The sequence below is a fragment of the Psammomys obesus genome, unplaced genomic scaffold (assembly GCF_907164565.1).
Source record: "Psammomys obesus unplaced genomic scaffold, mPsaObe1.curated_primary_1811, whole genome shotgun sequence".
NCBI classification, from domain to species: Eukaryota; Metazoa; Chordata; class Mammalia; order Rodentia; family Muridae; genus Psammomys; species Psammomys obesus.
In genome coordinates this window covers 16,205,968-16,219,638 of record NW_026592890.1, presented here as the reverse complement: position 1 = coordinate 16,219,638, position 13,671 = coordinate 16,205,968, and the positions used below count along the sequence as shown (strand labels likewise).

Below are 13,671 nucleotides of genomic sequence, written 5' to 3'. Positions count from 1 at the left end.
CTCTGAAGCCTTTAGTCTGTTGCTGAGGACAGAGTTCAGTATCATTGTGGGACTTTGATCAGAGTCCTGCATTCTTACTGGGTTGTGAAGAGTACATATAGAAATTTTCCAAGGTTATCCTCATTGATTCATTCCATCAAGCAATTAGAAAAAATCCTGACACCTAGTGGATCACCAAACCAGACCCCAAGAGCTAGCCCCAAGAGCTATGACCTTCGAAAGGGTCACAAATTATACCCACAATATTGATGGCTCTCACCATGCAGCCTAGAGGATATAACAGTACTCTTCAGCTCCTCCGTTACCATGATAATGTATGTCAGATTTATACTCAGTAAACAATTTAGGACAGTCATGTCTGCTTAAAGGTGTTATTTGTTAAAGTTAGTCTGCAGACTGCAGTGAATGCTTTGTGGAAGTACAGCCATTCAAGTGCAATAATGTTTGAAGATGACAAATGATAATATATCTTGTTTCTGATTAACTTGCTATGTCTACTTGCAATATCTACTTAGGGTATTAATTGTATGGTGTTTATGCCCACATGTAGTATCATTTGTGTAAAATCCTGTAAAAAGAGTCCTGATTTGAGACTAGCCATGTAGATATGTTTTGCACATGTTATAGAACGAACAGTTTTATTGTGATGATGCAGTCTTCTGGTTCATTGAAGTGACTACTTGCTTTGGAGTTTGTTGAATACTAATTTTAGAGTTGGATTTTGCTTTAAAATGTGTAGGAAGAGAGGCTTTCAAACCTATTTTTGTGAACATACATAAAAAAGATCAACTACAACCCATTTTTTTTATTTTGCCAGTTTTTATTGATTTATTATTTATTACAATTTATTCACTCTGTATCCCACCTGTAGCCCCTCCCTTATCTCATCCCTGTCCCACCCTCCCTCCCTCTTCTCCCCTAGTCCACTAATAAGGGAGGTCCTCCTCCCTTACTATCTGACCCTAGCCTATCAAGTCTCGTCAAGACTGGCTGCACTGTCTTCCTCTGTGGCCTGGCAAGACTGCCCCTCCCGATGGGGACGTGAGCAAAGAGCCAGCCACTGAGTTCATGTCAAAGATAGCCCTGCTCCCCTTACTAGGGAAACCACATGGAGATTGAACTGTCTATGGCCTTTACCTGAATGGGAATCTAAGTCCTCTCCGTGCATGGTCCTTGGTTGGTACATTGGTCTTTGCAGGATCCCCTGCGCCTAGATTTTTTGGCTATGTTGGTCTCCTTGTAGAGCTCCTGTTCCCTCCAGGTCTTTCTATCTCCCCCCTTCCATAAGATTCCCAAAGTTTGGCTATGAGTCTCAGCGTCTGCTTTGATACCGTGGTGGGTAGATTCTTTCAGAGGCCCTCTATGGTAGGCTCCTGTCCTGTTCCCTGTCTTCTCCGCTTCCGATGTCTATACTTTTTTCCTTCTGAATGAGAATTAAGTGTCTTCCCTATTCCAGTGGTCCATTTTCAAGAACCAGTGGCTAGCTTTTTTGTCACCTCCCCCTGGGGGGGTGCAGCTTTCCCAGGCCACAGAGGAAGATGATGCACCCAGCCTTGATGAGACCTGAGAAGCTAGGGTCAGATAGAAGGGGAGGAGGACCTCCCCTATCAGGGGACTAGGGAAAGGATATAGGGGGAGAACAGGAATGGGGGGTGGGACTGGGACAAGACAAGGGAGGGGGCTGCAGTGGGAATACAAATTGAATAAGTTGTAATAAATAAATTTATTAATAAAATTAAATTTAAAAATATCAACACATCAAATAATGTAATTAAAAAGTAGTATACAGAGCTAAACCAAGAGTTCACAGCAGAGGATTCTCGAATGGCTGAGAAGCACTTAGAGAAATTCTCAATGTCTTTAGCCATCAGAGAAATGCAAATCAAAGCAACTCCAAGATTCTATCTTACACCTACCAGAATAGCTAAGATCAAAAACTCAAGGGGCAACATATATTGGCAAGGATGTGGAGAAAGGGGAGCCCCCCTTCATTGCTAGTGGGAGTGCAAACTTGTATAACCTCTCTGGAAATCAATCTGCCTCTTTCTCAGAAAACTGGGAATACCTCAAGACCCAGCTATACCACTCCTGAACATATACCCAAAAGATGCTGTCACATACAAGGGCATTTACTCCACTATGTTCATAGTGGCTTTATTTGTAATAGCCAAAAATTGTGGTGACAACTTTAAAGTCTGTTATTTAATTCATTTTCAAATATGTGTTGTCTGAAGTCACACTCTTCCTAGTAACTGAAACTTTGTATTATTTTACCAGTATTTCACCTTTCTGTCTTTACCCTGCCTGCTAAAATCGGCAAACTGCTTTCAAATTCTGAACATTAATGTTGAACATGATACCATGTAGACTCATCTAGTTCTCTGAGCATACATTTGATTCTCTTTAAAGGCTGAGTAGTATTCTTTTGTGTGTATGTGCTATTTGTTCATCCCGTTAATGGGTGTTTGGATGTTGCTGAAGATGCTAAGATGAACATGGCAGTGCAAAGTAGTTCAAATACAGGATTCAGTTCCTTTAGATACTTAAAGTTTTATTGCTCTGGTCAAGGAAATTCTTACAAAAGCAAACATTTAACTGGGCCTGGGTTACAGTTTCAGAGATTCTGTCCATTATCATCATGGTGGGAACCATGGCACTGTGCAAGTAGACATGGTACTAGAGGATTCAAGAATCCTACCTCTTGATCTGCAGGCAGCAGAGGAGTACTGTCTCCTGCATGCTCTCATTCCACATTGGGTGGAGCATCAGCATTGGAAACTTCAAAAACTACCCCCACAGTGACATACTTCCTTCAACTAGCTTTACACCTCCTAATAGAGCCCTCCCTTTAGGTCAAGCCTTCAAACACCTGTATCTGTTGGGGGCAAACCCATTCAAATCACCACTGTAGGTAACTGCTAGTCAGACAGCTAGATCAGTTGTTAATTTTGATTTTACTTTTACAGGATATTTCCATACTGTCTTCCAAAATAACTGTACTAATTTATATTCCCACCAGTAGTGTGCAGGCGATCCCTTTACTTCACATCCTCATGACTGACTTGGATTATATATTTTTTATTATTGTCTCTGTTAAAATCATCTATCCCCAGGGCTCTGCACAAAGGAGTTGAGGAAACAGGCAAATTGCCTTTAAAAGCTGTAGTTTTCTCGTATTAACAGCTATATTATATATAATTAAAAAAATGTTAGTGCTTCCTTTCATCCATTGGCATAAATGAAATTTGACTTAGTTGGAAGGATGTATATATGCAAGCTGGCTTCTGTATGTGTTTGTGGGGGGGAGGGGTGTAACCAAGTGATAGATTTATTTAGCCATAGAAAAGAAATAGTTGTTCAAAAGACAGTCCTTTATAGATAATAGGAATGACCTGATTATTCTACCCATTTCAATTAATCGTGCCACCGCTGTAAACCTAGCACTGTACCACAATATCCACTGTTCCTGGCTTACAAGCTGTGTGTCTGTTTATAGCCACACATGTGTTTAAGTACAGATGTCTGTATTCTATAGGTGCCATGTGAACACACTCTCATTCAAATCTGTTTAAACAGATATATTGTTTTCATAAGATAGAAGCCATTTCAAATTAAGCTTGTGGTTCAATTTGTATTTTCAGTTTCACTCTGCTTTTAAATATATCTAGGCAAAAATGAGGTCTTTTCCGCTGTCCCTGAGCGCTCTTCCATTATTTGTGTCATTATTACCGCTGCATAATCTGAACATAAAAACATGGTGCTGTAACAAATGACTTCCCAGCACTGACAGTTACTGCAGTGGCATTGCAGTGCTGATGGAAATTTTCCCAGCAAGCTATCTGGCCAGGTTTACATAAACCAAAACGGAAATGGCTGCCACTGTTCACATTAAATCCAAACTGTTTGTTGTAACTTTGTCTCTGTTTCACTTTACTATAAAACCTCTTTCATTCCTAGTTGATGAAATTTCATCTGTTTTAAGGTTAGAAAAATATAATCTAAGGTTTCTTGTGTGTAATTCTTATTTCCACCTTGATAAAGACTTTAAAAGATAATTTTTTAAAGTTGTTTTAGGTTTAGATTGTTTAAATTTTATGGACTTTTAAATTTTTATTTCAGGGAGAGGCTTGTTACGACTTTTCCCAATGGACTGCTAATAGAAGTTAGCTTGTCTAGCCCATGTGCTAGATGCTGTCAGTATCAAACTGCCTTTGACTTTCACACTCTCAGGGGACTAGTAATTGTTGTGTTCAAACAGCCTGTAATTGTGATCCCGCTGGCTTTCTCAGTACGCTTCTGGCTATTAGAATCATTAAACAACTCAGCACCTGTTAACAGCATTGTAAATATTCAGCCCTGCTTGTGTGCAGGTTAAGTCCAATATAGAGAAATCTTACAGAGCCCAGTCTCATAAATTAGAGCTTCTGACAAGTCAATTATTGTGAAACTGCCTTTCTCTGTGAAAGAAATGGAATAGCATGCTGACAAAAGGCAGGCTTTCTGGTTGTAACACAGGAAGATAATGACTTGATGATTCGACACAGTGGGCATGAAACTGCAGTCTGCTTGTTACCTGTAATTAAACAGTTGTGAAAAAGTCACTGTTGAAATAATCAGTAAATTATAAATTTTGTACTGTCGAGAGTACAACATGAAAACAGACCTTTCAAGTTAGCTGCCACATGTTTTTTCAAGTTAGAATAGTGATTATTGAAAATCATATTTGCTTGTACTTAAGTTAGAAACTGGGAAGTAACAAAGTTCACTTAAAGATGGGAACGTGTGTGCAGCCAGTCAGACCATCAGCATATATTGACTGTCAAAATGTTGCGCATTCTGAAACATTATTGTGTTACATTTATATTTTTTACAGTGTCTTAAAAATTATATATGTATGTAATTTTGATGGGGAAATGTACTCTTCAGAATTTTTTTAATGTTTAAAGGTGATCTCGCCTTCAAACCAAATATTCAGCCAAAGAATGTGTTTCATGGAGGTCAGGGAAGCTTAGTTATTACTTGGATTGAATTTGTGTTTCTTTGACCATGTTTAGAAAAACATTAGAAATACATATCAGTAACAACTTTTAAGTCTTTCCTTTTAGAATAAGTTGGTTGTTCAGTGTTTGGATTTGAATAATTTGTATTCTCAAAGACAGCATGAATTTGATCAAAGTTTTTTCTTTTAGCAATTGATTTTATATGGTTGCAAAAATGTTTACCCTGGCTGTGTTATATGCATGAAATTAGGCCTCAAAAACACTTAGAAGGGAAATTCACCACCAAAGTAAAATTATAGTGAGTAAAGTAAAATAAAACAGAATGTAGTGAATGAAGCAAAATAGATATTGAAAATATCTCTCTTAAGGAAGTTTATAATTGGTTGTTTTAAATAGGTTTACATCTAACATTTTTATAATAGTATAAAGTGGCAATTGGCATTCCAGTTAAATATTTAGGATAACAATTATTAGTTGATATGTAACAGTATCCATGAGCTTTTTTATTAAAGAACCTAATAAACTTAAAAAGTAGAATTTTTTTTCATGGTAATATTGTTTTCTAAACATTCATTTTCATAAAGACTTTTTTTCTTACTCAAAATCATACTCCTAATGCATTTTTGTGGGCACATTTTAGTAGTATTTTTAACTTAGGAACAACTTTATTAAGCTGCACTAGTGCAGGTAATTGTAAATCATATAAGAGTGCATAGGAATAGCAAGCCCAAATAGTGTCAGAAACAGAAGGAATCCTTTTGTTGCATAAAGTTTGAAAAATCTAATCTTGGGGATTGAAAATAGAAGAGAGTGTGGACATTTGTTTACATGTGATATTTCAAGTATCCATTTTTTTTATTATTTTATATTTTACTATATGATGTTTTGCCTGCATGTATGCTTGTGTGTAGTATGGTTACATGGTGCCTGTGGAGGCCAAAAGAGGGAATCACATCTCCTGGTGTTACAAATAGTTGTGAACCATCATGTGGATACTGGATATTGAACCTGGGTCCTCTGGAAGATGATCCAGTGCTCTTATCCACTAAACTACCGCCCAATGTGTCCAGAATATTTATTTTCACCTTAATTTAGGAAAGAATTATCTTAACTAAATACCAAAAATTGGTCATTTGCCAGGATAAAGGAAATAGTTCTTGACTTTTTCTAATGCTTCCTTTTATTTCCACATAAGCCAGTGTCATGAATATGAGCACTCTGTTTAGATTAATGATACATAGAGTTCAGTACTTTTGTTATCTGTTCATTGAAAATGCTGCATTGAGGTTCACAAGAGGCCATTTGTTTGAACAGCAATAGTTTTTCCATGGACAAAAAAGTAACTGTCTTGTCTTATGAAAGATTATTTTGCTAAATGAAATCTAGTCCTTTACTGGTCATTTGACAATGAAGACTTGGGTAAAAGTAGACATTTCAAATTGTGGCATCTTAGGAATGTCATGGGAGATACATTGTAGTGTTCATCATCATTTGCACTACTTCTCTTTCTGTTTAAATTTATCCTGATGTGATTTTAAATTCTTCACTGGGATATTTTTAAATAAGTTTTAACTTTTGAAGAAATTGAAAATGCCTTCCACAGAAAGTCATCCCTGTTTGATGGTGATTTCATATGAGATTGTTGACAATCTCTTTCATTTGAGACTGTAGACAATTTTTTTCCAGTCCTGTTCTGATGTTGAGGCCAGCCTGGTGGGATATTAGTGAAAAGGGTCTGTAAGTCTCTAAGACCATAGTTTCCACTCTTATCCTTCCTTTGAATGAGAAGAGAGGTGGGATATTATATAGATTGTCCATGGTGATTCCAGTCGTGTTTATTATCAGGGATTAGGAAATTGCCATGATTTTTCATGTAACTTTCACTCCCAGGTACAAATTTCTTTTAGTCAGGGATTTGCCTTTCATTGTTGGAGTAAAAAATGAATGGTCAGCTGAATTACATGTTCTTACAGTTTTTATTTAGAAACTATGCAGAGCTGGAACCTGTGCATTGCAAGATAGATTACTTTATTTTAGCTTGATGGTTTTCCTTACAGGCATTAGAACATCTTGTTACAAAAACACTAGGAGAAAAATTCTCAAAATTTCCTAGGAAAACTCCCGTACCACTAAAGATTAGTAGTTCTGATTGTCTTGTAAAGTTATCAAGAAGAGTGCGCGCATGGGTGTATTGTTTTCAGCCAAACTTTGCATTTCACAATTTCTAAATTCAGTGCATAAGGCTACTTTGGACAAGATGAGTAAAATGAATTAAAACCAAGTTTAACATAAGAAAGTGCCTTTTTATACATTTTTTTTAAATCCTGTGCTGATGATGGAGTCAGCATTTAATTAAAGTTAGCAAGTATTTAATCTTCATTATATAATTCTATGCTTTTACATTTTGATTTTTTGTTTAGCTTATAATAAATATATCATTTTCTCAAGATTTACATTTTTAAAAGTTTTTTCATGTGATTTGTCTATTTTACATATTTTTAGTATTTTATCTTTTTCCTTGGTGTTAGCAAACTCAAACTTTAGTATTGGGCTTTTGACCTGTACAATTGGAGTGTTAATTGTGGTTGTTCAGTTTTTCATTGAGTTTTCTATTTGCTGTAAATCATGCTTTTAAATTTCTGAAAAGATTGTAAAGTTGATGTGACAATTCTAGTAGACACATCTTGAAACTGACCTCACTTTTTTCTAGCTACTACAACTTGGGTGACATCAGCCATGAATCCATTAACAAGTTCCTGTCACATCTGATTGAGAAGTGTCTGCTTGAGTTGGAGCTTTCCCACTGCATTGAGCTTGGAGAGGTAGGCTTCAGATCCAGCTCTTGACAGTAGGGTGTCTGGGGCTTGTGCTACTCAAATTCACAACAATTCTGTGTCAGTAGCAACTACAGTGTGAGCACTTACCCTCTGAGGAATGTGGACCTCCACTGTATGACTCACTGTCCTTAATCTTTATTTGAAATAGGATCATCGCAGCATTGAGCCGCTGGAATGTGGCAAAATTGCCTCCTATTACTATTTGAAGCACAAAACAGTCAAAATGTTCAAGGACCGTTTAAAACCTGAGTGCAGCATTGAAGAATTGCTTTCAATACTAAGTGTAAGTTTTCTACTACTGTGGCTTTTGTATATATACTTTATGCCTTCTTTTATAATTTGAACCTTAAGTTGTTTCTAGTTTTGAAAATTTACCAGAGAGTGTTTAGGAGGGTCTTTCATCTTTCAAACAGAGTTTCTTTCCATTTTTATGTAGGATAACCTTGGGACAAATGTGACCGTATGACCCATCCATAGCAGGATTCTCCTGAGTAGAATCAGTGCTATTGATACGTGAGCCAGGATTAATGATGTGTTTTGCACTGTGGAGCAAGGCTGGGGATTGAGTGGCCCCTCTAGCTGAGATTGGAAATTTGCTATTTGTTTGGATGGTTCCTCTTTGGTACTAACTGTGATGCTACTAATGAGCCTTTTTTTAAGGATCGCTATTATTATATTCAGTTTCGAATTAACACCAAGAAAGCTCTTTAGTGCTCACTCCCATCTTCCTATCTAGCACCTTCTGAAAAGAAAAAAAGAACAAGATATATCCTGTAGTCAATCTATTCTTCTTTCTCCATTTTCCCCAAAAAGCTAAAGCCTAAATTTAATGTTGAAGTTTAAGATAAAATCTGCACAATGCAGGTGATGATGAGGGTCTTATTTTGCCTGCACCTTCAATAACTTCAGGCTGGCCAATGAGCTCCAGGGATTCTCCTGTCTCTGTCTTTCAAATGCTAGGATTACAGGTGTGTGCCACCATGTTGGGCTCTCTATGCTGCTGGGAGGGATCCAAATGAAGTTCTTGGTGCTCATACAGCAGACACTATGCCTGCTGGTCTATTTCCCCAGCCCACTACAGTGTTTCCTTAAGTCTCATCTTGTCAATGGTGAAATTCTCATTTTTAAGACCAGAGAGATGTCTCAGCAGTTAAGAGCACCTGCCACTCTTCTAGAGAACCCAAGTTTAGTTCCTAGCACACACATCAGGCAGCTTATATCTACATGTAACTCAAATTCCAGGGGAACCAATGCCATCTGACCTCCAAGGACACTCACACACAAAAATACATACACATAAAATAATAATCGTATGTATACACATGACTAACTATACAGACTGAGCAGGTTATATTTGTTTGTTTAGGGTTATATACATATATGTAATAACAAAAAATAGAGGCATGAAATTTGAGAGAGTAAAAGGGAAGGGGAGGTTCATGAGAATACTTGGAGGGAGGAAAGGAAATGGGATAACAATGTAGTTATATTTTAATTTTAAAACATGAAAATATTTTAAAGGCACAGAAATTTGAAAAAAAATATTTTTTAAAAGAAAGAAGCATTTTCATTTCTTAAGCAACATATTGGTACTTTTGCTTTTGTTTTGTGTTAATCAAAATAGAAATTATATTATTTGAAATTTTTTTTCTTTTCTCAGAAATGTTATAGTATGGTTGGTTTTGGCAGAGCAAATGTGTTAGAAGATGACCATAGAATGAAAAAGTCAAAACATTGATTCACCAAAACCTCATTTCCCTTCAGTTATTATCAAAGAGTTGCTTTAATTGCTGTATGATGTGCTTTTATACACCTTTTTCTCCTGTTGGAAGAGATAGTTATGTAGACTCTTACATTCAGCCACATGTCTGTTTTCCTAAAATAAATTGGAATTTATACCATCTGTGTAATTACTAACATATTACTTTCTACTTTTAAAGAAATAGAATTTCTTGTTAAATAGGAACATAATTATGTTATTGCCTTTATAGTATTTGTCAGAAAAGAATCCTTTCTTCAGAAGCAAAAGAAAGGATCTAACCAGGTCATCTTATCATATTCTTTCCCTAAGTATTTTCTGAATTTCAAGCTTCCATTTCTCAGCATCGCATAGTAGAAGATCGTCATGACTGAGCAGAAGAAAAAAATCCATGTGTTAGTCCCATTTGTATCTTCTAATTCCTATCCTCTGTGTCCTTTTTCTCTGTCTTCAGGATGCTTGGGAGAGCCTAATAGTTTTCAGAATGGTAAATCATATTTCACCAAAGTACAGGCAACATGAATTTTCTGAATTTGCAGGTGACACTAAGTTTTTCCATGTTATATAGTAAGAAAGGAGCTTAGCAGAGAGAGATTGCCTAGGTATGTCAAAAATTTTTTGTTTTCTGTGTTATTCTTTATTTTCCATGGTTACCTATTCACTATATAGATACTTTTTTATAATTGTCTATAGAGAGAATGTGAGGCACTTGTGATCAGGATATAAAATCGTAGACCAGTGAACTTGCTAATGCACAGATGAACTATGCTCTGTGGCTGACCGATACTTAGGTGATGCTAACACTGATCAGTGTACTGCTTGTTACCAAAAACAAATGTAAAGACAAAAAGATGCATATTCTGTCGTCCATGTTAATCTCCTCTACAGGGAATATTTGATGTTAACTTCAAATTAGTAGGACATTAGAGAGAATTCTAAATGGCACAAAATAAGTGACTAAAGCCTACCAAGGTGGGTTTTGGGTCACTGTATGAGCCATTTGAGCAGAAGCATTTTCATTTTGTGATATGTTCATAATTGGGAAACGATTCCATCAGATCTGCAAGTGTAAAGTTGAGTCACCACTTCTGGTGAGATAAAATTGTAAACCAAAGACATATACGTTCAAGAGTCAGAATAAGCCCACTCCCAGTGAATTAAAATAGAAGGGGGAAGTGTGACTGTACATTAAGTCCACGTCAGACCAGGTCTGTTTCTCTGCAGACCAGGGAAGGCAGCGCTACAGGTGTCAGAATTGAACCAGTGTGGCATGTGCATGACTTCTCTGTCTCTTTGCCCTGTAGGTGCTTTAAGAATATTTTTACCATTCAAAATGTTGTGGTATTTTTTTCTTTTGAGTGTTGCAGCCTGTATTTCCAATGATAATTTCTGCTGATTATTACACCATTCTGTAAAAAGCTTTATTCTAACACTGTAGAGGAAAAATACCTTTAGGCTAAATTTTTTTTTCTAACTTCTCTTGAGACTTTTACTTGCTTTTCTTACCCAGAAATTGATTGATTGGCTTACACTCCCCTCTTCATTGTCTTTATACTATAATTAGAGCCCCGTTGTGGGTGTAAGGCCAAAGATTCTATTGAGACTATTCTTCTCACTAATCTTATTACACAGTAGGAACACACTTGTTTAAATTCTGCCCATCGAATAAAAAACTAGTTTCTAATTGAGTGGCTACTAAAAGCTTTGCATTTTATATACATTAACTTTATATACAACAACTTCTTATGATATAATCATATAAGTTATGAATATCAATTTTATTCATAGCCCATAGAAAGTAGTTACTTGGACTTCTCCCCAATTCCTAACTTTCCCTCCTAGACACAGTTTATTCTTTAGGCCAGTTCTATCCATTAAAAAATTAAATATTAAATGTTAAGGTCATATTGGCAAAAAAAAAATCATTTCAGCATTGCTTCAAATATGAAGACATATTTGAAGTTTTAAACCATCTGATGCTATTTTAAAGAGACTGGGTATTTTATAAGAACCCTTGCCAAATCTTTTTCAACACCATGAATTAATAAGCTTCATAATTAAGGCAGCTGCTTCACACCTCTATTGTTAACCAGTGACATTACATCTGTCCTGTTCCATTGATGCCCTCCTCCTACTTATTGAAGCATTTAGCAGTTTTGGCAACAGGGATTACATAGCTTGTAGTTAGTAGTCTAATTAGGTATAAGTGAAAATCCTGAGGGAAAAGTACATTTCAAAAGTAATTTGAAGAATCTCTTAATGATGCTGGCAACACTCCAGAGCAGAAAGTGTCCAGCATCATGGCCCAGCAGGGTCAGTTTTGATGTGTTTGGTAGGTGTTTAGAAGTTAACCTATTTTGAAACAGCGATGGAAATGAGAGCTTTCAAAGCTGGGGAATCTATTTCAACATATTTTTTACTATATGCTTCCCTAGGGTATTAAAAGCTGAAAGAAAACAAAATATATTCAAAATGTACATATGCCTCTCAGACTTTGAGAGTTTTCTTTTTTTTTTTTAATGTAAGAATTATTTGGCTATCAGTGTTCTTGTAGCTGTAGAGAAACATGAAATTATTCTTTATCAAATATGTAATGAAATTAATTCTTATTTCTATCAAGCATGGAATTGTATGCATATTTGTCAGATATCTTGTTTTAAAAGCTATGAATCTCTTATTCCCAGCAAATATTAGAATATCAAATATTCATAATTTATACATTAATATACAGCAATTCCAATTTTTTTCAATTTCAGAGCAACAAAGCATAAATATCAACAAATATCTAGGCTTCTCAATACGCCTTTTGTTAAAGCCATATGGATTTTATAACATATATAATGGCCGGGATATAACACTTCCAGGACTAGAGCATCTTAATGCTTGGATCTTATCATTTTTGTAGTTCAACTACAAATCTTTTGGTATCAAATTACAAAAACCTCTTTCTCTAACTTATAAGATGATTAGAAAAATAAGTGATACTTTTTAAGGAGATAAACTTAAAATAACTGAAAATAATAGTCCATTATAAACAGTACATTGAGGAGTGGGCCTCGCCTGTAAAATCAAAGAGTTCATTAAAGGAAAAAGAAAACGAAAGGGAAAGGTTAACTGACAGTGGATACCACCAACCTCAAGGGTCTTCCATTTCCACCTAACCTCATGGCAGTAGCGGGATCCCATCTGCTGCTCTCTCTCCTCCGTGTGGGGCATCCTGATGTGATACATTCCAAGGTTTGTGAGAAGAGCATCTTTACCCTCAGCCGGGGGCTGCTTGGCATCTTTGGTGGAGGCACAGATGGCAAATGTCTTTTTTAAAAGTATCTTTCTATTCTCTTCAGATTTTCCCCTGAGACCATCTTTATTCTCAATTATTTCTTTGCTTCTCCCAGCATTCTAGATTTATATATTTTCTTTAATTACGTGAAAAAAAAAAAAAAAAACTTTTCCTGGTAAAAAGATGTCGATCTCAGATAAGTTTCTTACAATTTATAAGATCAGAGTTCTTAACCTATTAAGTTCTGAGATAAGATCTCCCTGAAGTTTGTTCTGTTGTCAGTTTTTGCTCATTTTTATTTTCCAATTACTTTTGCTTAGCTAAATCAGTGCACAGAAAAGAACTATCAATTACTAGTATTCTGAAGATTAGTGATTGGACAGGATTTTTAATTAAGACATGAGTTACAATGCTAAATTATAAATAACCATAATCTTTCTTTCATAATCACATCAACTTTCTTATTGAAAAAATTAAAAACCCTCCCTTGTGTAAAGTAACACATTATGGAAAAATAATAAAATCTAAGTTCTTCTGAGTTCCAAGAGTAAAGATAGAATTGGATAGGTCTCCCAAACAACTTATGCAATGTCCTATATCCTCTCTCTTTGTTGTTTTATGCTTTTTTTTTTCTGGGATTATGCGTTTTATTTTACCATTTTATCTAAATTTGCAAAGCAATGAAAAGCATTTGCTCATAACTTTCTTAGCCTAAACTGTCCATGGAAATATTTTATCATTGCTTCTCCAGATTCCGTAAGTATTCTTATTCAGTTCCGGCCCTAAATACAAGTT

General features: G+C 35.8%; 1 protein-coding gene across 1 annotated transcript in view; it reads left to right on the top strand.

Annotated features, from left to right (window-relative positions):
* Window positions 1-13,671, top strand: part of Ascc3 (activating signal cointegrator 1 complex subunit 3) — a 312,705-nt gene that overhangs the window by 191,666 nt on the left and 107,368 nt on the right. The window contains exons 35-36 of the mRNA XM_055616194.1: window positions 7,711-7,822; window positions 7,986-8,120. Of these exons, the coding sequence (XP_055472169.1) occupies window positions 7,711-7,822; window positions 7,986-8,120 (247 nt within the window). The remainder of the gene's footprint in view (window positions 1-7,710; window positions 7,823-7,985; window positions 8,121-13,671) is intronic.